This window comes from Acipenser ruthenus, chromosome 3, assembly GCF_902713425.1.
Source record: "Acipenser ruthenus chromosome 3, fAciRut3.2 maternal haplotype, whole genome shotgun sequence".
Classification (NCBI taxonomy): Eukaryota; Metazoa; Chordata; class Actinopteri; order Acipenseriformes; family Acipenseridae; genus Acipenser; species Acipenser ruthenus.
The window spans coordinates 2,528,847-2,551,087 of record NC_081191.1 but is presented as its reverse complement, the minus strand read 5'-3'; the positions used below and the strand labels follow the sequence as shown (position 1 = coordinate 2,551,087).

The 22,241-nt window shown below is 41.8% G+C and overlaps 2 protein-coding genes across 2 annotated transcripts; both read right to left on the bottom strand.

Annotated features, from left to right (window-relative positions):
* Nucleotides 1-267: 267 nt before the first annotated feature.
* LOC131708126 (prostate stem cell antigen-like) lies at nt 268-1,692 on the bottom strand. Its single transcript, XM_059010322.1, has 3 exons — nt 1,511-1,692; nt 1,014-1,127; nt 268-860 (listed from the first exon to the last, which is right to left on the bottom strand). The coding sequence occupies exons 1-3, from the start codon at nt 1,560-1,562 to the stop codon at nt 649-651; spliced, it is 378 nt and encodes a 125-aa protein (XP_058866305.1). The 5' UTR covers nt 1,563-1,692; the 3' UTR covers nt 268-648.
* Nucleotides 1,693-3,046: 1,354 nt separating this feature from the next.
* On the bottom strand, nt 3,047-7,134 carry LOC117435261 (lymphocyte antigen 6A-2/6E-1-like). Its single transcript, XM_034920319.2, has 3 exons — nt 7,018-7,134; nt 4,840-4,953; nt 3,047-4,039 (listed from the first exon to the last, which is right to left on the bottom strand). Exons 1-3 carry the CDS (start codon nt 7,067-7,069, stop codon nt 3,804-3,806), a joined length of 402 nt encoding a protein of 133 aa, XP_034776210.1. The 5' UTR covers nt 7,070-7,134; the 3' UTR covers nt 3,047-3,803.
* Between the last annotated feature and the right edge of the window lie 15,107 nt (nt 7,135-22,241).

The window sequence follows — 22,241 nt, the reverse complement described above, 5'->3', positions numbered from 1 at the left end:
ATCGTCTTTGTTTCTGAATGTAGAAGATGATTCACGCTATTTCTGTGCCGAGCATGATTGTTGTAGATTTGGTATTTAATAAACACGCTTGGTAAGTTATGTCTGAAATGTTATTTTAAGGCTGAATTATATGTTCTGTTCATAGGGGAAGAGGTGATATGTTATGGGTGACATGCTACACAAATGTATTGTGGTTTGTCCTTTTTTTCCGATACGTACTGTACAGTGCTTTGCGATACTTTTGTATACAAAGCGCTATATAAATGCAATAAATACAAATAAATATGTTCAACTATGCGTAGGTGTTACCGTTTTGGTGCCAAACTCGAACAAAGATATTTTGCTCTTTGGAGACTTAAAACTCTGTCAAAGCAGTCAGAATTCGGGGCAGCAGTGGAGGAGGGTCGTGGGTTCAATCCCCGGTAAAACACCGACAGTTCTTCAGGTACAACAATTATATTACGCACCAAGAGATTATCAGTTTGGACAAACAACTTTATTTTCATGTTACACTTATTAAAAAAAAAAAAAACAATTAAATACATACTTTTCAGAAGGAACCGATAACGGGGAACTCAAGATTTCATGCACTGAAGTAAACAACCGTTACAAGACGAGAGTACCGCCCAGGAGTAGTGCAAGGGGCCGTTATACTCCAGCCATGCCAACCAGGTACAGTAGCGCTGCGGAAACCCCAAGCAGCTGCGGACTGAGCCGCGCACGTGCGGCGCCGCTGACGTTGCACAGACTGGCAGAGCAGCACTGCACTCTGCTGCCGACGACTCCAATGTGAACCATGTGCCCGCTCTCCGAACACTCGCGCTCCTCAGCACAGCCTTTATTGTACGCAGTTATACCCACTGCAAAAAACAAAACTAGTTATAGGCAATCATGTATGCAACAGAGGTCTGCTGCAGGCTTTCAAAACTAGAACTAGTTGACACGGTGCAAATGACTACACTCACTTAAATTTAAGAAATACATTACAAAATCAGTTTTGCTCCAATACTCACTCACGGTGGTGACGGTGGTCTTGCACTTGGATTCCGAGTAGCAGGTCTGAATTTTACTATTGCAGTCCGTGTTGCTAAAAGCAGTGGTACATTGATAGCACGTCAGCGCCACCACTTAAAGAAATTTGAGGAAGCCATTTAATATAATTAGTTTTGATATGTCCGCTTACCATTCATAAAACTACTAGGAGTCACGCCTACAGGCAGTCTCATCCACAGCGCCTTGCCTGATTATCTGGGGCGAGTGATTTCACGAGAAACCAAGGTGGAGGCCCTGCCATAACCAACGCCGTTGTATAACACACATTAACACTTAGAACAGGTTCCATTTAATGTTGGCTCCTGTGTTTGAGTCATATTTATCGATAGATATATGTATATTGCCCACTTGGTATATCGAAGCCATAGCTTGCAGCATTGACCACAATAAATGTACTAACACATACCATGAGATTAACGAACACCGTTTATACAAAATAAAAAAGTAATGCAAATACCTTCGCATAATCCAAAACAGGCAAGAAGCAACATGGTTATCTGAGCCGTCATTATTTTCCTGTCCCCCGCAGTTTTAACTTCCACTAACCTGTCCTGCTTATAAAACCAGCACTCTTCTGACGGTCTCGCCCTAAATGCCTTTGTTTGTTGCTAATTGTTTCATAGAAAACATCTGTAACTACCTTGTCACGCACAAAACGTTCAACACCCAATTTTCACCCTTTGTTTTTATGTTAGTTTGCAGGTAACAAAGCAACACAAGTGATACATTGCATTCTAGGGAGAGTCTCGGTGCAAGCCAGTCGCATCAACAGATAACACGTTTTGGAACCGTCTGCGAACTTGACAATCGCTAAGCAATTGGCATGCTGTTAGACTGTCTATAGCTTTAACTCTGACCATTTAGACCCTTTAAATGTTTTTAACATGAATTGATTTTTTTTTTCTGACTGCTTAGTGTGTTTTTGTAGTATTTCCCCACATGTATAAGCCAAACGGTTACTTGGGTTCCACTCGTTCAAATCAGAACATTCTGTATACCTCCCTGCAATGCGGGGGCCTCGCGTTACTTATCAGAATTAATGCGGAGGGGCAATCAGGTGATGGAATACATGCAGTGCCGGCGGTCCCTATTCTGTACATGTACAGCGAATGGGGAGGGAGGGGGAAACACCTGCGATATATTGCACACATTGGGTTTAATTCACCCAATTAAACCTCCATTCAGACCCTGAAATAGCTAATGATCTCATTTTACCTGTTAAACCGTGACTGGACACCCCGCCTGCTCTATATGAAGCCCCCCTGTAGCAAATCAGCTTCATTCGTGATGGGTAAGACATCAGAACAGAGATTGCACACAGAACAGAGATTGCACACAGAACAGAGATTGCACACAGATTACTGTTTCACACAGAACACAGACTTCGCTGCAGCCCCACTCAACGTATTAAACGTATTCATCACGTCACGTGTCACCCGCACTGTCCTGGCTGCCCTAAATCCTATTGAAAGTGCCATGGCAGGCGTTTCTAAGGTTTGGTCGACTCTGTATAGAAGCTATTTTTTTCCCAAAATTTATAAATGTTGTGAATATAAATACATTTTTTTAAATGTGTACATTCAGATATAATTTATAAATCTAGTTACAAGATTTAACATTTAGCTAACTCACACTTAGCATGCTGTGTGGCCACCAGGGGGGGCTTTAATCATCTGGACCTGAACTAATGCATGCTCAAGTTCCATGCTGCTACACTGAATGACTTTTCACTTAAAGCATGTCATCCTGATCAAAGTAATTAAGAAAGGACAAACTACAATTGATTCTGGCATAATATATTGCTTAGCAGAATGTATTTTCATGCTTTTATTTTGTTAGTTACCTTTACTAGTAAATAAAGTTTACCTTCCCCAAATTTTCATCCTGCAATTCCAAATCTTAACAATATCCTTCCTAACACAGTGATTGAAACTATAAACTGTTCAAAACAATTTACTAAAGTAACCACAACAACAGAAACAAAGTTTGTTGTTTTCATATATATAAAACAAATCTTTGCTGTTATTTATTATTATTATTATTTATTTCTTAGCAGACGCCCTTATCCAGGGTGACTTACAATTGTTACAAGATATCACTTTTATTTTTTTACATACAATTACCCATTTATACAGTTGGGTTTTTACTGGAGCAATCTAGGTAAAATACCTTGCTCAATGGTACAGCAGCAGTGTCCCCTACCTGGGATTGAACCCATGACTCTCTGGTCAAAAGTCCAGAGCCCTAACCACTACACCACACTGCTGCCCATGAAATACATACTTTTGTGCAGCTTGCTCTTCTGGGGAGAAACGGACATAACACAGCAGCTCAGCTCCTGGTCTGCTTATCAGGGTGCTGGTCAGGCAGACAATGTGCATTAGAGTAGAGAAACTACAAATTGAGCATGGGTGAGTATGTGTCTTCACAGCACCGTGCCATTTTGAAAACAAAATTTCAAGTTACAAATTATTTATTGAGAAATTCGAATACAGATATAGACATCCAAAGATGGACAGTTGGCCCAAAATAGCATGCAGTGTAAAAATATATATATATTGTACAGTACAATTAAAAATCAATAACTGAGGGTGGTTGTATACCATCTTAAAAGTATAGCAAATTGTAGTCATGCATAGTGGAAGCCCAGACAAGTATGGTACATCAAAGTATGGTAAAGCATTGTCAAAAATGCAAAATGTAAAAAACTTCCAAAGGGCAATGAAGAATAGCGATGGGTGCTGCTGCCCTTACGCTGTGATCCTGCTGAGCAGGAAAAGCAGAGCTGCTGAAGCCCCCAGAAGCAGCACATTGAGCCTGGCAGTGGTGGAGCCATTATAGTCTGCATTCACGTTGCACAGATCAGTATTGCAGCACGTCACTTTGGCGCTGATCACAGAACCCTCTATAGAGAAACTGCCACTGTTAGCAGCAGCAGAACACACAGCTTTGGTGTTACACATTTTCATGATGATCGGATTCCCCCCTGCAAACAAAGTAGTCAGACTGTCAGTATGTTATCATAGCAATTTGGGCAAAGCTTGTACCTCACCCCATCATTACCTGGTAAACTCAGTTTCTGAACTCATTTAGAGGGTGAAGATGACCGTATGGCTCCAGATTCACTGGGACAGTTTTGGACAGGTTTTCTTTTTTTTTTTTTTTTTTTTTTTTACATGTTTTACTCACATTCCAATGCATTCAGTTACTTTAGGAGATGAGGAACAAACTGGTCACTCTATGCATTCTGTGAAAAAAATCCATTAAAGCTGTCATGCTTCTTTAAGCTTTATATCTTAACTATTTTGATTGGTATTTCATGCTTTCTCAAAAATGTAGTTTGACAAATGACCAAGGGGCAGTTTTACATCAACTCTCAAGTCTCTTGCAATTGTGCTTTGATTGATCGAAGTCCTGTTGCAATCTTTGCAGCTCAGATTGTTTCCAAAATACAAAGCCTTGGTGTTGCTTTATAAAATACCCATGATCGAACTTGACCGAGAGTCACAGAATACAGCTGTACACAGAGTGTGAAAGGCAGTATCTTGAAGCATTAGGTCTTTATCTGCTGGAAACCAAAAAGTCATAAGCCCAAATATAGGGGTCATTTATGTCAACGTGAAGGGTGACACTAAAATCTGACGTTAGCAGATGGAATGGCTTGTGTGATAATTGCAGTAGCGCTGTAGGTGCGGCAGTGGATTTGCAAACTCTTAACCACAGTGTTTAAGTGGTAAGTGTTTATACTACATACACAGTACATTTCTTTTGCTGGTATTTACTTACTTGTGGCGCTGAGTGCTGTCATGCATAAGTCTCCAATGGGGCAGGCTACGGACACCTTGTTACAGTCACTGTTGTTAAAAGCAGCAGCACATTGATAGCATTGCAGTGCTTTCACTGAGCAGGAGGAAAAAAGATCATTTGTTATTATTATTCTAATTCATTTTTTACAATCTGCACTGTGGCCCAGCAACATTAACTGTTTTGGTTGTTGGAAGCGGTTTTGTTAAAGCCCCTTTTCATTCATTAAGAAAGAGTTTCCAGTCCATTAACCTTTTTTTTTTAGCTGTTTCAGAGTGGTTGGAAGGCTATTCTCCATTTGCAAAACACTCTTTAGCTGAAGAGAATCCTTAAAACAGTCCTTACCGTTTTGTGAATAAGGCCCTTTGTGTATTAAACTTTTAGGCTTTTTTTCAAAAAGTGAAAGAACATTGGCAGCTTTGAAGGCTGCTTATTTAGGCAACAGTACTGTACATTGTTGGGTGTGCAAGAACATGCCTTTATCCAAGCTGTTCAACACAAATTACAATCTACAGGTGCATCAGGGAGATTCTCACAATGCAACAGAACCACTAACAGGACGCAGCAGACACAGCTACTGTATAATTAAAATAATAAACTATGCTGCACAGCCCCACCATGGTTGGCAGATCTGTAATATCACGCTAATTACACCCATGCCAAACTAGAAGAAAAAAATGTTGTCACACTTGTTCAGATCGATCCCACACTTAATGAAAATCCTCCTTCATTTTACTGGAATACAATTTTATTATTATTATTATTTGTTTATTTAGCAGACGCCTTTATCCAAGGCGACTTACAGAGTCTAGGGTGTGTGAACTATGCACCAGCTGCAGAGTATGCATGAATAGGTCAGTTGCACATATCCAAGTTTTATATTTTATACGCAAACAACGTGTATAACGTGTATTGTTCTATAGAGAAGAAGCGGGCAAACATTTCGAATCATAAACAAAGAGTTGAATACAAAAATATTTCTACATATCTAAAGCCTGTCATCGACTAACATATTTATACCGATTGTACTGTATATATGTAGTTACAGTATTTCATTTTATTTTTTATATATTCATTTTAAAAGCCACTTTTCATAGTCAAGGGCATGTGTCTGCAGCCCCCTAAATAAGTTACTAACCTCTTTTCCGTCAGAAATGAGATAGTTGCTAGTGAATTGATTACACGTTTGCACAGACTGTATTAATTGAAGGAGTCCCTACTAGAATAGAGGTAATGAATAAGTAGTTAGAAAATATACCGTTATACATCCCCATGTGTTGCTACAACTGTTTAAATAACATACCTGTCATTTTCCTTTTCATTGTTAACATCCGGACAACTTTTTACACTTAGAACTATAAAGTCTGTTTCAAAGGTCTTTTCAAAATAGCTGCTCTAAATTTGAGTTCTGTCCTCTAAATCACTGCAGGAAGAGTGATTAAAAAAAAAAAAAAAAAACATGACTACATGTGCTCTGGCTTTTCTGTTCCGTACCACATCATGGATCGTTATTGCTGTGCTACCGGTTTGACAATGTGGTTAGTAATCCTTACAACATCAGTGCACTAGAGCTGCCATTTTGAAAAGAGCTTTGAAACAGACTTTAAAAGTTATTTGTGTAAAAAGTTGATCGGGATGTTAACAATGACAGGTTCATTATTGTATTGGGGACGTGTAACGCAATATTTTTCTGAACCCTGCTTCTTTTTATTATTATTATTTATTTTTTAGCAGACGCCCTTATCCAGGGCGACTTACAATTGTTACAAGATATCACATTATTTTTACATACAATTACATTATTTTTTTACATACAATTACCCATTTATACAGTTGGGTTTTTGGTGGAGCAATCTAGGTAAAGTACCTTGCTCAAGGGTACAGCAGCAGTGTCCCCCACTGGGGATTGAACCCACAACCCTCCAGTTGAGAGTCCAGCACCCTAACCACTACTCCACACTGCTGCCCTCTTCCTCTTTAAATTATCCAGTACAAAATGAGTGTCCATAATATTGCCAATCTTTACTATGCAACACTCTACTGCTTTGCTCAGAAAACCAGAAAACTACTATTCTTTTTTTTTTTTTTGTAATACAGTTTTGCTGTCCCCTTTCCTTTCTGATCCTCGCAGAATTTCAAATTTAAAGAATAAACGTTTACCTGAACAGGCAGTAAAGCAGACAAAGAGCAGCGATGCTAGAACAGTCTTCATTGTTGCCGGCAGCTGTTGAGCTTGTGATCCAATAATGTCAATTGTGAATGTGCCTGTCTTTAAATATCATCTGGGATGCCTTTATTACCACATGTGGACACATGACGGAAGCCTATTACACCTTCAAGTTGACTAGCTTGTTTGAAATAAGGGTAACACCTTAGTATTACATTACACTGTTGGAGAATCACATAACATGATGATGCTGAAATGAGTCACATCCCTAATTTATACGGACTTATACTAATGTTTCTATTTGTTAATAAAACTCCAATAATTATTATACGTCCCCAGACTTGCCATCCACTATGTAAGTCATGCATGGTTCCTTTTGAAAGAAACAGATGTAATGAGAAACGTGGTACTGCTGTGTGTTAATGGCAGCTTTCAGTTCACTTGCCTTTGTCATTTTGAGAACGTGATGACTCCCTCTAATGGCTTCAAATGTGGTACCAAACTGTCGTCAACAACTCTGTCAGGGATGTACCCAGTACCTTATAAAAGTTTACCATATTAAAAAATAATAATAATAAATAGAACATGGCAAACCATGGGCCACTATGGTAAATGCATTGTATAACCATGGAAAAAGCAAGAGGCTTGAAAATGGACTTTTATAAGGGGTACTACTTCGTACAATGTCAATTTTGTCTGGTACATCCACACTTTTAATAGCATTTGTTATACAGAGAATATTTCAATACTGCCACTGGGGGACTGAATAACAATACTGGAATCTGATACAAACAAATGGCATTTTAATAGCATATAACTTGTATGGTATTTGACCTCATTCTGTGGATAGCTATTATTGTATTTACTTCCCTACTATACCAGTCCTGTGTGATTCTTTGTTATTGCATCATTATTAGGTTGCGTGTTACTATAGCAAACACTCACACACCCACTCCGCAGCTGCCATGCATGACGAAGTATGATCGAAGCTGTAACAATAGATAATTACTGCATAAGAGCTCATACTGTGCTAACTTGCTCATTAAGGAGTGCTAACTTGCGATGAAATCCATAACTGCACCCCTTTCATTGTTCTGAGAATCTTCTCGATTGCTTAGTTATTTGAGGATACGATCAACCTAACACCTTGAATGCACCAGGCACTCAGGAAACAAAAAAAAACAAACCCGTCTCCGTGATTGAATTAACCCGTCTAGTGAGAGAGAGAGAGGTGGTTTAGCAGAGGAGTCTGAAAGAGAGAAAAAAATAGCTTAAAGATTTAGAGATTTAAGACAAATTTCACATCCTATTGATTTAATACCACCATGAGTACAAGATGCAAGCGTTTTTATTCTTAAATTGCCTAACAAGTATAGCATAACCCAGATAATAAATCCCTAAGAAAATTAAACTGTTTGCAATGTCTAACCAAAGTCGCAACCCGACATGCTTGGTGTCTAAAGAAATGTAATTTCTTAGGGTAAAAATAACGGGAATTCAGAATAAAATCTGAATTATTTAGCAAAAGTTATGCACATTTTAAAAGTTTCCCCTTTCCAGATTATGATAATGAACTAATCAGACAGAGGAAGGGGGGAGAAAATGTGAATCGTATCCAGTTTTGCTTTTTATATATAACAATTTGGTTTTACTTCTAGTACCGAGTTTTGTTATGACTGTACAGCACGCTGGTTAACATTTCAAGCCCTTTAGTAACAGAAACACGCTCTTATATATCACAATGTAACACTGCCCTCTAGTGGTTGTTTACTACAAACTCCGACGTAAACCTATTATCAGTACAGCTGTCTTTGTATTTCCTTAATTTTGCAGGGTTAATAATGGCTTGATGTTTTTTACTCACAACACCACCTCCTCGCTGTTCTTCAGACCTTACGGTTGAACTTGTTGAAGGAAGTTCTGTATCATCATTCTGTGGTTTTTTTTTTTGTTTGTTTTGATGCTGCTGTTCAAATTAAAAATGTATCCATATCTGTTATTTATTGTGTGTGTTTGACAACGGGCTTAATCACGATTTTGGGAATGCATTATTTTATTTTATTTTTTGCTTTTTGATATTCCCTCACGAGGGATTTTATTTTAGAGCGGCACCGCTCTGCAGTACGCTTTACCTCGTCATCATCACTAATTTTGTTGAAATTATTTTGTCACATTTTGGTATTCTTTGGTGTAGCCATGATAAATGTAATGTAGCCCACTGTGAAATGTAAAGCTGTTTAAAGTATTGAAACTGTACGAAACCTGCTCTATTTTGAGTTTCGTTCCGATACAGTTATATCGGTACGACACCGATACGAACTCCAGTCTGGACAGATGTTTCGGTACGGCTCCGCAACGATACCGGTATAAAATGGTAGTGTGAACAAGGCATAACAGTCGGGCTGTTTTGTTTCTGTTACGCTGTATAAACCCGTGGAGCACGGGCAGTGAGCGAGACGACACGTCTGCCTTTTCCCCTGATCTGTGCTGAGCGTGTGCTCTGCCTGGGTGCTGACATGTGCAACGCAATCCTTCCCCGCTGTTGTGAGGGCGAGGTCGGGTGTTGCCAACTGTATCTTCATCCTGGACTCCCCTTGGACGTGGATGTCAGCCAACTGCGGTTTCCTTAACCTAATGTACACTGCCTTTTTAAGCTAATTTGCATGATTATTATATAGTCGCATTGTTAACTCATAACTTCAAGCTTGGAATGTAGCTGCTTTATAGTAATATACACTCATGCATTGTTTGTAAGGTGAGCGTGTAATATCTGACTTCACTGACCGTGTTTAAGTAAGCCAGGCTGTTTCTGCTGGAGGCGTGTTACTCCACCTGCATCGCCCTGTTCTCCCAGGCGCATTCTGGATCCAGTCAAACACACGTGTTTGTTTTAAAGTTATGTTTGCATGTGTTGTTTTTTTTTCTTATTTATTTATTTATTTATATTTAATAATATATGCATTGTGAAACTGAGTGCTAACTAAGTGCTGTATGCAACTGGAACCCTCTCCCTCCTTCCTCCCGGGACGCCTTTGAGCTGTTATTAGCTCACATGGCCTTTACAGCCAATACACTTTAAATAAAGTACGTTTTAATTGATATTTTCAACGCTATATACACCGCACTGATAGAGAACCTGTTGAGAACCATTAAAGAGGATAAGCTTATTTCCTGTACTTCCATTATTATTAGTAAAGCATTTATTAGTTTTGTGTATTTAGTATTAAGTATGAATTACTTTGTTAGTAAGTGATCTTACCTATAAATACGGTAATACGTTTTATTTTTATTTTTTGTATAACACAGGAGACCAAAATATACATGTTTGTTAACAGAAATATACATGTTTGTTAACAGGTTAATTTATTTTAAGCTTTCTACAAAAGTAAAAATGATTCATGGTCTTTTTATGTAACACAACATTGTGCAATGCTTGTTAAGTTTCGGATAACCTGTGGGTGTTTCTAGGTGTTTGACAGCAGCATGTATGAATAGCTTGACTAAACAAAACAAGGCGTCACCAGTTGGATGCTCTGTTAATAGGACATGTTGCACTGCTTCTGGGATACCAATTTAGGAAAAGCGAGATCACAGAGCCACTTCGCTTCATCCATTGGGGTTACAGGTCTTTTGCTGACTGCTAGTTTTACTAAATAACTGTCTGTAAAAGGATATATTTTATACTTTAGTAGTAGGCTACTTGCTGCCAGCAACATATTGTAGCGCTCTCGGTTCCCGCAGGCAGGCGCATCACACAGGGCAAGGCAATCCACACCCGGCACCTCTCGCACTGAAGCATAGCGCCGATACCGCTGTACAAAAGAGCCGGCTCCTTTGCAAGGAGCGGATATTGGGCTGTGGCAAAGTGGTAATTAGTAGCAGGTGTATAGCAGGTGCAGTGCGGAGGCAGTAATTCCAAATAACAAACAGACAACAAAGTACAGGTGAAATGTCTAATTTCATAATTCACCTTTCCTATAGCCCGAATCACTTCACATGGCCCCTGCCATTTAGCACACAACTTGGATTCTGATGAGGGAAGCAGCAGCATTACCTTGTCTCCTGGTCGAAAGGTTCGAATTAGTGCATTTTTGTTGTAATGCTGCTGTTGTCGGTGCTGAGCCGATCTGTGGGGCCAAACAACCGACCAAATCTAGGTGATCTCTTAGTAGGAGCACATGCTTTACTACATTTTTGGATGAGCCTTTGTGCTCTTCCCACCACTCTCTCAACAGATCGAGAATGCAGCGAGGCTGTTGGCCGTACAAGAGCTCAAAGGGGGAGAACCCTGTTGAACTCTGCGGCACCTCTCTCCCTGCAAAAAGGAGGTAGGGAAGCAGCGATGCTCAATGTTTTTGCTCTTGCATTACAAACCGTCTCAGCATCGACTTCAAGGTCTGATTAAAACGTTCCACCAAACCGTCCGTCTGTGGATGATAAACAGACGTCCTGATGGGATGTACTTTTAATATTTTATATACCTGCTGTAACGTTTTAGACAGAAAGTTGTTTCCATGATCAGTCAAGATCTCCTTAGGGATGCCTACTCTAGCCATAATCTGTACTAACTCGGGTTTTAATGATTAGAAATCCAATTGTCTGATAACCAGCCAGAAAACAATAATGAGCTGACAATACACAGCAATGTGTATTACACAGTAATGAAAAAGGGTTGCAGTCCCGCAAACAATAAACACGGTACAAAACACACACAATTAGACACAAACCATCACAGGTCCAAAGTACGTGCTATTGGTGAAAACAAGTGCTGTGGTGATCCGGCTTTGTGCTGGCCCCTGGCGACAGCTCCAGATTTGTGTTTAGCCATCTAGTGCTATTTAACAAAACAAACACAGACAGTTACTAAACAGAAAATACCAACAAAACACTCACAAACTCTTTATTTTATTGTGGGGATATCTCCCGGTCCTTCCAGTCTCCTCGTATCTGTGAAACCCAAGCGAAGGACAAGATTTACAATTCTCCGGCCCCTTAAATGAGATTATGCATGACCCCTTGGTAAACAATTACAGCTGACTCTATTGCCTGCAGCTGCTACCTCGTTTACCTTCCAGGTCAATACGTTCCCGCACCAGAGTCTCGTCTTTTTCCAGGCTGACTGACCTCCCGACCCAGGGAATGAACTGTCAGGACAACCTGACCAAAGCCTTTCCCTTTCGCTAATTAGTGCCCTCACAGATCGAGAGGGAGATTTACAACCAGAACTCATTATATTTCTGTCACACGGGCTCATGTCTTTGTGTGTGATTACGTCACCTACCAGCCCTGCTGCTGCCTTCCACTGTGCACGCTACAGTATTGTATGCTTCTTTGCTAAGCTGATCGCTCATTTCATACACCTGCATATAGATGACAGAAAAACAAACCAGTGTTTTTATTTAGTAGATTATATGGGTGATTTCCATTACATGGGAGTAGATGTTAAAACTTCATGCTGATTTGAACTCGGCTCTCGCCAAGATAAGCACCAACTAAGATGTAGCTTTACTGTAAACTAATGTGATCCATCTGCATCTCCATCCATTTGTGTTTCATTCCATCTGATGATGTAGATATCCTTCTGCCTGGTGTTGATGGCTGAAGTGTAATGCTGGCTCCAGGGATCAGCTTATTTTGCCTCCCCAGCGCATCAGCACACACAACGGCTGCGATGCTGGCTCCGGGGATCAACCACAGTGCAGTCTCCCCAGCGCATCAGCATGACAACCGTCTGGATTGAGCTAAATAGGGTACATCTCTGGGGTCTTCAAGTGGGCACCTTCCGTCCTCTGTGTTTCGTCGACTCGCCCACGACACCTCAAGAGGGCACGACAGTGATTCTGGCATCCCAGCATCACCCCCCTCCGTCCCCCACTCAACTCAGCCCAGTTTACTTACCCGTACATCAGCTTTGCTTTCTTTCTATTGTGCTTGAGATCCCCAGCCAAATCTTTCCATCTCAACCACAGCCAGTGCTGCTCCTTTCTGCTGCTTCAGATAAGTTCTTCACTGTGTGACGCAACTCTTGACCACTGAACCCGACATCTGAGAAACGGGGTTGTAGAGTGTGCCACAAATCCTCAACAACCCACCTCCACTGGGTAAACCCAGATTCTCCATCCTCGCTGTTCCACTTCAGCAGCTAGTTGAGCATACCGAAGTTTCTTCCTCTCATACGCCTCATCCACAGCATCCTCTAATGGCAGTGTTAACTCTAACACATGAACAAGGCGTGCTGATCCAGACCACAAGACAATGTCTCGTCGAAGGCTAGTGGTGGCAATCTCAGGTGGATAAATAAGCCGTTGACCAACATCTGCCAGCATTTTCCAGTCTCTAGCAGCTTCCAGTTGTACTGGGTGAGGCTTGGTTTTAACACCTTTTCTTGGTGGTTGCTCTCCTGGACGGAAGAATATTGTCTTTTGTGTGTAATGCTTTGATGGAACTGGTGGCAACTTATTGGTCCTGTTGCGCTTGTCTTCCAATGCTAAGGCCAAACATCGCAGCACCTGGTCATGGTGCCAAGTTAGCCATCCTTGGCTAAGACCCACCTTACATCCTGTCAAAATGTGCCTTAATGTTGCAGGTGATGAACACAAAGGACATGAGGGATCTTCACCCAACCAGAGGTTTAGGTTCTGTGGTGATGGGAGAACATCAAATGTTGATCTGATGAGGAAACTGATCCTGCTCTGTTCCATTGACCATAGGTCATGCCAGCCAATCTTGCATTATTCCACACTCTCCCATCTCATCCATTCTCCCTGCTTGGCCTGGGAAACGGCCTTTACGCACCTCATCCCCTCCTCCTGCTTTTGCACCTCATTGACTACCAGCTTCCTCCATTGAGCTGGGGCTGCCTTGTGCCATATAGGAGGAGCTGAACTGAGACCAAGACCCCTTCTTTCATGCTGAACTTGCCCCATGATGCAATGCAAGCCCATTCGCTACAAAATAGCCAATCGGAACATGCAGTGGGAAATTCAAATAATCTCTTTGATTGAAAAGTATAAAACCCCCTGCTTTAGCCCCAGCTCTTTGTCCCTAGCTCTACCCCCCTACGCTTGTCTCAGACCTACGCTAGCTTCTGCGTTAGCCCCTAGCTCTACGCCCCTGCTCTAGCCCCAGACCTACGCTATCCCTCTGCGCTATCCCCTGCTCGCTCAGATTCTAAGAAACTACAAGACTGCACCTGGAGCCCTCAGCTCTCAGTATTTATCCATCAAGGTTGGGGGCCCTGACACTCGGAGAAACACAAGGTAACAGAATGCTGAAAGTGACTGCTTTTCAGGCTAGGTAACAATACTCTTAAATATCTATTCAGGTATTGTGTGACCCCTTGTTGTGTCAGTATGTGTTGGTATTTCTTTGGTAAATTGTTGTTTTAAACCTTAGTTCTCATTGTAATGCTTTTAATGTGACTTTAATTGTGTAACTGTTTTGTGTGATTTTCAAACTTATTTTGGTTGCATGGTTAATAAATACCATCTTTCTAAGAAGAGATTCCCAGTATTGAGTCATTCGCTCATGTTGAACAAACACGATTTATGAACTTTGAACAGTCTGGAATGTGGTCTATTTTTGGCTTGTTGTAATGTGTAAATCCGCCATCGTTTTCAGAGAGCGATATTAAAAACGGGTTTGTACATTATAATAGGACACTGTTTATTGTAGAGGTCCCACCGAGATCTTGACTATCGAAGGTATCTCTTTATCCCCTACAGTTTTTGGAGGTCATTTAATTTATTGCTTTTAAGAATATATTAACTGCCTACAATAGTACTCACAGATTCAGCATATTGGGTACATTTATAAAGCTTTTTTTGCTCGTACAAATCGAAAAACCAAACTGTATGTTTTATAGATCAAACTAGCAGGAAGAAGCAACGTAACCACAGAAATCAGGGTTTTCTTTTATCCTTATAGTAGTTTCAGTTTTGTGTAGATAATCGTTTAATGTAAACTGAAGCAAGAAACTGATTTTTTATTATTACAGTAGTATACATTTTTCATAGCGAAGTATTTAATGCACACTGTGACGGAAGCAAAAGTATACCATGCATCTGGCCCATGCCATTGAAACATAGGCTAAGCAGGCACTGACAAAATGACAAAACATTAAAAAGGTACTGCATTGTTTTCTATATGTAGGAACATAGCAGATTAATAGGATTCAGCATATAGATCTGGAGGCAGCTGGCCTAGTCTCTATGACAACCAGAAAGGTAAGGAGTGTAGTCTTTTGTTCCTTGTGTTTTAAACTTGTTTTAAAATGTATAATTGTACAGATTCTGCTAAATTGTAATAAAAGATGAAAAAGGGAGTAGTCTAGCTGTAACCATAGCGACATCGATAATACACCAGATACAAACAGCACACCAGATACAAACAAAAGCCAGGCAGTCTTCCCAGCGAGTGTGTGGAAGCGACAGCATGGGAGAAGTACAGTCATGGAAAAGTACAGCGCAGTTAGAAGCAGTTTGAAAGCAGGTTGACAACTGCAGAAGCTAAACTAAACTTCCAAGAAAAAAAAAATAACATGGTCTTCAAGCCAGTGTGACACCTGCATGATGTGGGAAATCCGAGAAAACCCAGCAGAGCTAAACCAAGTGTGTGTAAAGTGCTGCAAGATCCAGGACTTACTTAAACTAGTAAGTATGCTAGAAATGGAGCTGCAGGAAATGAGACAGCAACAGGATCTTGAGGAGCTGGCACACCCACAATTCATGCAATTCATGGAAGTTAGCACCCCTAGCAGACTGAAAGCTACCCCAGGGAGATAGAAGAGGGTCAAAACAGAGTTCAGATAGGCAGAAGCAGGGAAAAAAAGAAACTTCGTCAAACACAACCACCAGAAATCCAAACATCCAACAAATTTGAGCCACTTCAAAATGTAGATGATCAAAACCAACATCAAGAGAATGAAAGGAACTACATCCAGGACCGTAAAAACAGTGCTGGTCAGGCAGCAAAAAGAAGGGAGGTCATGATTGTTGGGGACTCCATATTGAAAAACACAGCAAGTTCTGTTCGCAGTCTGGACCCCCTTACTACAGCAGTGTGCTGCCTTCCAGGAGCCTCAGTCAAGCACATCACTGAGAATGTGGACAGGCTCCTAGAACGAACAGGAGACGACCCGGTAGTAGTCGTCCACATCGGTACAAACAATATTGGAAGAGTCAGGCCAAGATCCCTGCAAAACAACAAGTCTCAGAAACAAAATGTTAGAACTTGAAGCTACCGCACTAACAAGTAACTACAATGTGATAGCTGTTACAGAAACTTGGTTGTCTGAGATTGATGGAGATGAATATAATATTAGTGGGTACACACTGTATAGGAAAGACAGGCAGGACAGAAGAGGCGGAGGGGTAGTGCTATACATAAGAAATAGTCTTGAAGCCCAGGTGTTAAATCTGGACGAAGAAAACAACGCAGAATCAATATGGGTCAGAATAATGGACAAAAAGTCAAAGGCCATAATAATAGGAGCGCGCTATAGACTGCAAAATTCAGATGCCGAGAAAAATAATCTGTTATACAATGACCTTAGAAATGCATGTAGTAAAGGAGAAGCCATACACTCGTCACACCCGCGACCGTGATCCCCTACGCCTTGGCGGGCGGTGCACTCGTCACACCCGCAACAGTGATCCTCTACACCTCGGCGAGCGGTGCACTCGTCACACCCGCGACAGTGATCCTCTACACCTCGGCGAGCGTTGCACTCATCACACCCGCGACAGTGATCCTCTACACCTCGGCGAGCGTTGCACTCATCACACCCGCGACAGTGATCCTCTACACCTCGGCGAGCGTTGCACTCGTCACCCCAGCGACAGTGATCCTCTACGTCTCGGCGAGCGTTGCACTCGTCACACCCGCGACAGTGATCCTCTACGCCTCGGCGAGCGTTGCACTCGTCACGCCAGCGACAGTGATCCTCTACGCCCCGGCGAGCGGTGCACTCGTCACGCCAGCGACAGTGATCCTCTACGTCTCGGCGAGCGTTGCACTCGTCACACCCGCGACAGTGATCCTCTACGTCTCGGCGAGCGTTGCACTCGTCACGCCAGCGACAGTGATCCTCTACGCCCCGGCGAGCGGTGCACTCGTCACGCCAGCGACAGTGATCCTCTACGTCTCGGTGAGCGTTGCACTCGTCACACCCGCGACAGTGATCCTCTACGTCTCGGCGAGCGTTGCACTCGTCACACCCGCGACAGTGATCCTCTACGCCTCGGCGAGCGGTGCACTCGTCACATCCGCGACAGTGATCCTCTACAAAACACTAAACTAACTCCCACATGGAATACTAAAGTAGACTTTTCTTCCAGTGCTAACTAAAACTGGACAGCTAAGCCATTTACCAGTTAAAACCTCTTGTAACACACTCACACACACACCGGTTACAAGTGTACAGACTTCAACAAGGTTCACACAGTGCCTTTACTCAGGATCACACACAGTGCCTTTACTCAGGATCACACACAATGCCTTTACTCAGGATCTGTGGTCAGGCTTGTAGTCGAGTCCTCAAACCTCGAGTCCAAGTCCGAGTCTGAGTCCTTGAAACAAATTCAAATCAATTTTCATTCAGCTTGTGGCAGTAGTGGGGGAACAGTTTACCTAATGGACGTTGTCCGATATCCCTCAGGAAAAATGCACAAATACTATAAAATAAAAATACAAAAAAAATTATTTCGATTTATTTTTTCTAGCTAGATTATTCTATTTGCATTCCTTTTTACTCTTGTCTGTCACTATCTTCTTTTCTTTTGGAATCGGAATTGGAATACTGTATGAATGTACCTGAAGTTTATAGATAAGCTTCAAGTTCAAATTTGTGGATGTTGTTTTTCACTTTGATAGAAGCCGTGATCTGGGCTTTAGAACCGGTGCAGTGTTAGAAAGTGGTTGTGACAGGGTGGACGAGTGGTGACGCCAGAAGCAGGAACCGAAAAACACTGACACCAGTACTGCAGTTAAAGGCGCTTGCGCCGTTTTATTTAACTACAAAAATAAAATATTTAAACTGAAAACACTGTGCTCACAGAGCAAAATAAAAGTTTAAACAAAACAAGTCTCGAACATAAAACAAAACAAAACAACACAGGTCAGGCTGGGCAATGGCTGTCACTGTCATATAAATACAATAATAAATCAAAAACCGCAAATACACAATAACACAGGGGCGGAGGGGGAAACCCTGTTCTAAAAATAAACAAATAATACATTTAAACAGCAGGGCTTTCTACCGCCCTGCTACAGTGGTACATCATCAGAATGTGGTATGCATACCAAAACTTGATCCATGTAATAGGAGCCTATATAAATTCCTTCAGACATCCCACCTATCAATCCACTGGAATACCAAATGGAGGACTGTGCACCTAAGTGGAAAGAAATAGAGCAAGCTGTGAAAAAAGCAAGGGCTTCATCATCTCCAGGGCCTAATGGAGTTCCGTACAGAGTGTACAAGAGTGCTTCAGGAGTTCTACGAATTCTGTGGAAATTGATGAAAGTGGCATGGGAAAAATAGGTTGTACCAAGAGCATGACACCGAGCAGATGAAGTATTTAAACCAAAAGAAAAAGATTATACAGGCATCAGTCAGTTTCACCCTATTTCCCTATTAAACGTAGAAGGCAAGATTTTCTTCCACATTATTGCTCAGAGATTATCAACTTACCTATTAAAGAACTGCTTCATTGACACTTTAGTACAAAAAGTGGGCATTCCAGGTTTCCCAGGATGCTTAGAACACATCAATGTGATCTGGCAACAAATTAAATCAGCTTAAAATGAGAGGAAGGAGCTCCACGTGACATTCCTGGATTTGGCTAGTGCATATGGTTCAGTGCCACATGACCTTCTCTTGGGCAGCATTTGATTTTTTCAGTGTACCGATGACAATAACAAATTTAGTGAAAGCCTACTTTGGAGATTTGCAATTTAGTTTTTCAAATTCAGAATTCAGCACTACATGGCAATGCCTAGAGGTTGGAATAATGGCAGGATGCACCATTTCTCCACTGGCTTTTACCATGGCAATGGAAGTAATCATTAGGGCATCAAAATGGGTAGTGGGAGGAGAGCGCTTGGCTTCTGGAATGCGACTACCACCAATTCAAGCATACATAGATGACATGACAACCAAGACTACAACAGTAGCCTGCACTAATCGGTTATTCGGCAAATTAACCAATAACATTGAATGGGCATGAATGCAATTCAAGCCCACTAAAACAAGGAGCATCTTTATTATTAAAGGTAAAGTAGTAGATAAAAGGTTCTACATTAATAGTGAGGCAATACCAACAGTGTCTGAGAAGCCACTGAAAAGTCTTGGGAGATGGTACGACGGGGATCTAAAGGATGCAGATTGTGTGGGAGAAGATAGATAACAAGCAGTGGAAGGGTTGAAGAGCATAGACAGCTGCGCTCTACCAGGTAAACTAAAACTCTGGTGCTTTCAGTTTGGTCTACTGCCAAGGCTGCTGTAGCCACTGACTGTGTACAAGGTTTCTTTGACAACAGTAGAGAAGCTGGAAGCTTTAATCAGTTCATACGTCAGGAAATGGTTGGGAGTTCCACGCTGCCTCTGCAAAATGGGACTTAATGGTAAAGGAATACTGCAGCTACCAGCATTCGCTCTAACCGAGGAGTTTAAGTGCGCCAAGGTCCGACTGGAAATCACATTAATAGAGTCACGTGACAAATGCGTAAGGGAGGCTGCACCTGTGTTGAAAACTGGAAGTGGGCGGCAAAGAAAGCTATGGAAGATGCAAAGGCTGCCCTTTAAATTGGTGATATCATGGGGCAAGTTCAGCATGAAAGAAGGGGTCTTGGTCGCAAAATAAGCTGATCCCTGGAGCCAGCATTTCACTTCAGCCATCAACACCAGGCAGGATATCTACATCATCAGATGGAATGAAACACAAATGGATGGAGATGCAGATGGATCACATTAGTTTACAGTAAAGCTACATCTTAGTTGGTGCTTATCTTGGCGAGAGCCGAGTTCAAATCAGCATGAAGTTTTAACATCTACTCCCATGTAATGGAAATCACCCATATAATCTACTAAATAAAAACACTGGTTTGTTTTTCTGTCATCTATATGCAGGTGTATGAAATGAGCGATCAGCTTAGCAAAGAAGCATACAATACTGTAGCGTGCACAGTGGAAGGCAGCAGCAGGGCTGGTAGGTGACGTAATCACACACAAAGACATGAGCCCGTGTGACAGAAATATAATGAGTTCTGGTTGTAAATCTCCCTCTCGATCTGTGAGGGCACTAATTAGCGAAAGGGAAAGGCTTTGGTCAGGTTGTCCTGACAGTTCATTCCCTGGGTCGGGAGGTCAGTCAGCCTGGAAAAAGACGAGACTCTGGTGCGGGAACGTATTGACCTGGAAGGTAAACGAGGTAGCAGCTGCAGGCAATAGAGTCAGCTGTAATTGTTTACCAAGGGGTCATGCATAATCTCATTTAAGGGGCCGGAGAATTGTAAATCTTGTCCTTCGCTTGGGTTTCACAGATACGAGGAGACTGGAAGGACCGGGAGATATCCCCACAATAAAATAAAGAGTTTGTGAGTGTTTTGTTGGTATTTTCTGTTTAGTAACTGTCTGTGTTTGTTTTGTTAAATAGCACTAGATGGCTAAACACAAATCTGGAGCTGTCGCCAGGGGCCAGCACAAAGCCGGATCACCACAGCACTTGTTTTCACCAATAGCACGTACTTTGGACCTGTGATGGTTTGTGTCTAATTGTGTGTGTTTTGTACCGTGTTTATTGTTTGCGGGACTGCAACCCTTTTTCATTACTGTGTAATACACATTGCTGTGTATTGTCAGCTCATTATTGTTTTCTGGCTGGTTATCAGACAATTGGATTTCTAATCATTAAAACCCGAGTTAGTACAGATTATGGCTAGAGTAGGCATCCCTAAGGAGATCTTGACTGATCATGGAAACAACTTTCTGTCTAAAACGTTACAGCAGGTATATAAAATATTAAAAGTACATCCCATCAGGACGTCTGTTTATCATCCACAGACGGACGGTTTGGTGGAACGTTTTAATCAGACCTTGAAGTCGATGCTGAGACGGTTTGTAATGCAAGAGCAAAAACATTGAGCATCGCTGCTTCCCTACCTCCTTTTTGCAGGGAGAGAGGTGCCGCAGAGTTCAACAGGGTTCTCCCCCTTTGAGCTCTTGTACGGCCAACAGCCTCGCTGCATTCTCGATCTGTTGAGAGAGTGGTGGGAAGAGCACAAAGGCTCATCCAAAAATGTAGTAAAGCATGTGCTCCTACTAAGAGATCACCTAGATTTGGTCGGTTGTTTGGCCCCACAGATCGGCTCAGCACCGACAACAGCAGCATTACAACAAAAATGCACTAATTCGAACCTTTCGACCAGGAGACAAGGTAATGCTGCTGCTTCCCTCATCAGAATCCAAGTTGTGTGCTAAATGGCAGGGGCCATGTGAAGTGATTCGGGCTATAGGAAAGGTGAATTATGAAATTAGACATTTCACCTGTACTTTGTTGTCTGTTTGTTATTTGGAATTACTGCCTCCGCACTGCACCTGCTATACACCTGCTACTAATTACCACTTTGCCACAGCCCAATATCCGCTCCTTGCAAAGGAGCCGGCTCTTTTGTACAGCGGTATCGGCGCTATGCTTCAGTGCGAGAGGTGCCGGGTGTGGATTGCCTTGCCCTGTGTGATGCGCCTGCCTGCGGGAACCGAGAGCGCTACAATATGTTGCTGGCAGCAAGTAGCCTACTACTAAAGTATAAAATATATCCTTTTACAGACAGTTATTTAGTAAAACTAGCAGTCAGCAAAAGACCTGTAACCCCAATGGATGAAGCGAAGTGGCTCTGTGATCTCGCTTTTCCTAAATTGGTATCCCAGAAGCAGTGCAACATGTCCTATTAACAGAGCATCCAACTGGTGACGCCTTGTTTTGTTTAGTCAAGCTATTCATACATGCTGCTGTCAAACACCTAGAAACACCCACAGGTTATCCGAAACTTAACAAGCATTGCACAATGTTGTGTTACATAAAAAGACCATGAATCATTTTTACTTTTGTAGAAAGCTTAAAATAAATTAACCTGTTAACAAACATGTATATTTTGGTCTCCTGTGTTATACAACAAAACTATATTTGATGGGTTCTGAATACAGTAGGTCTAAAAA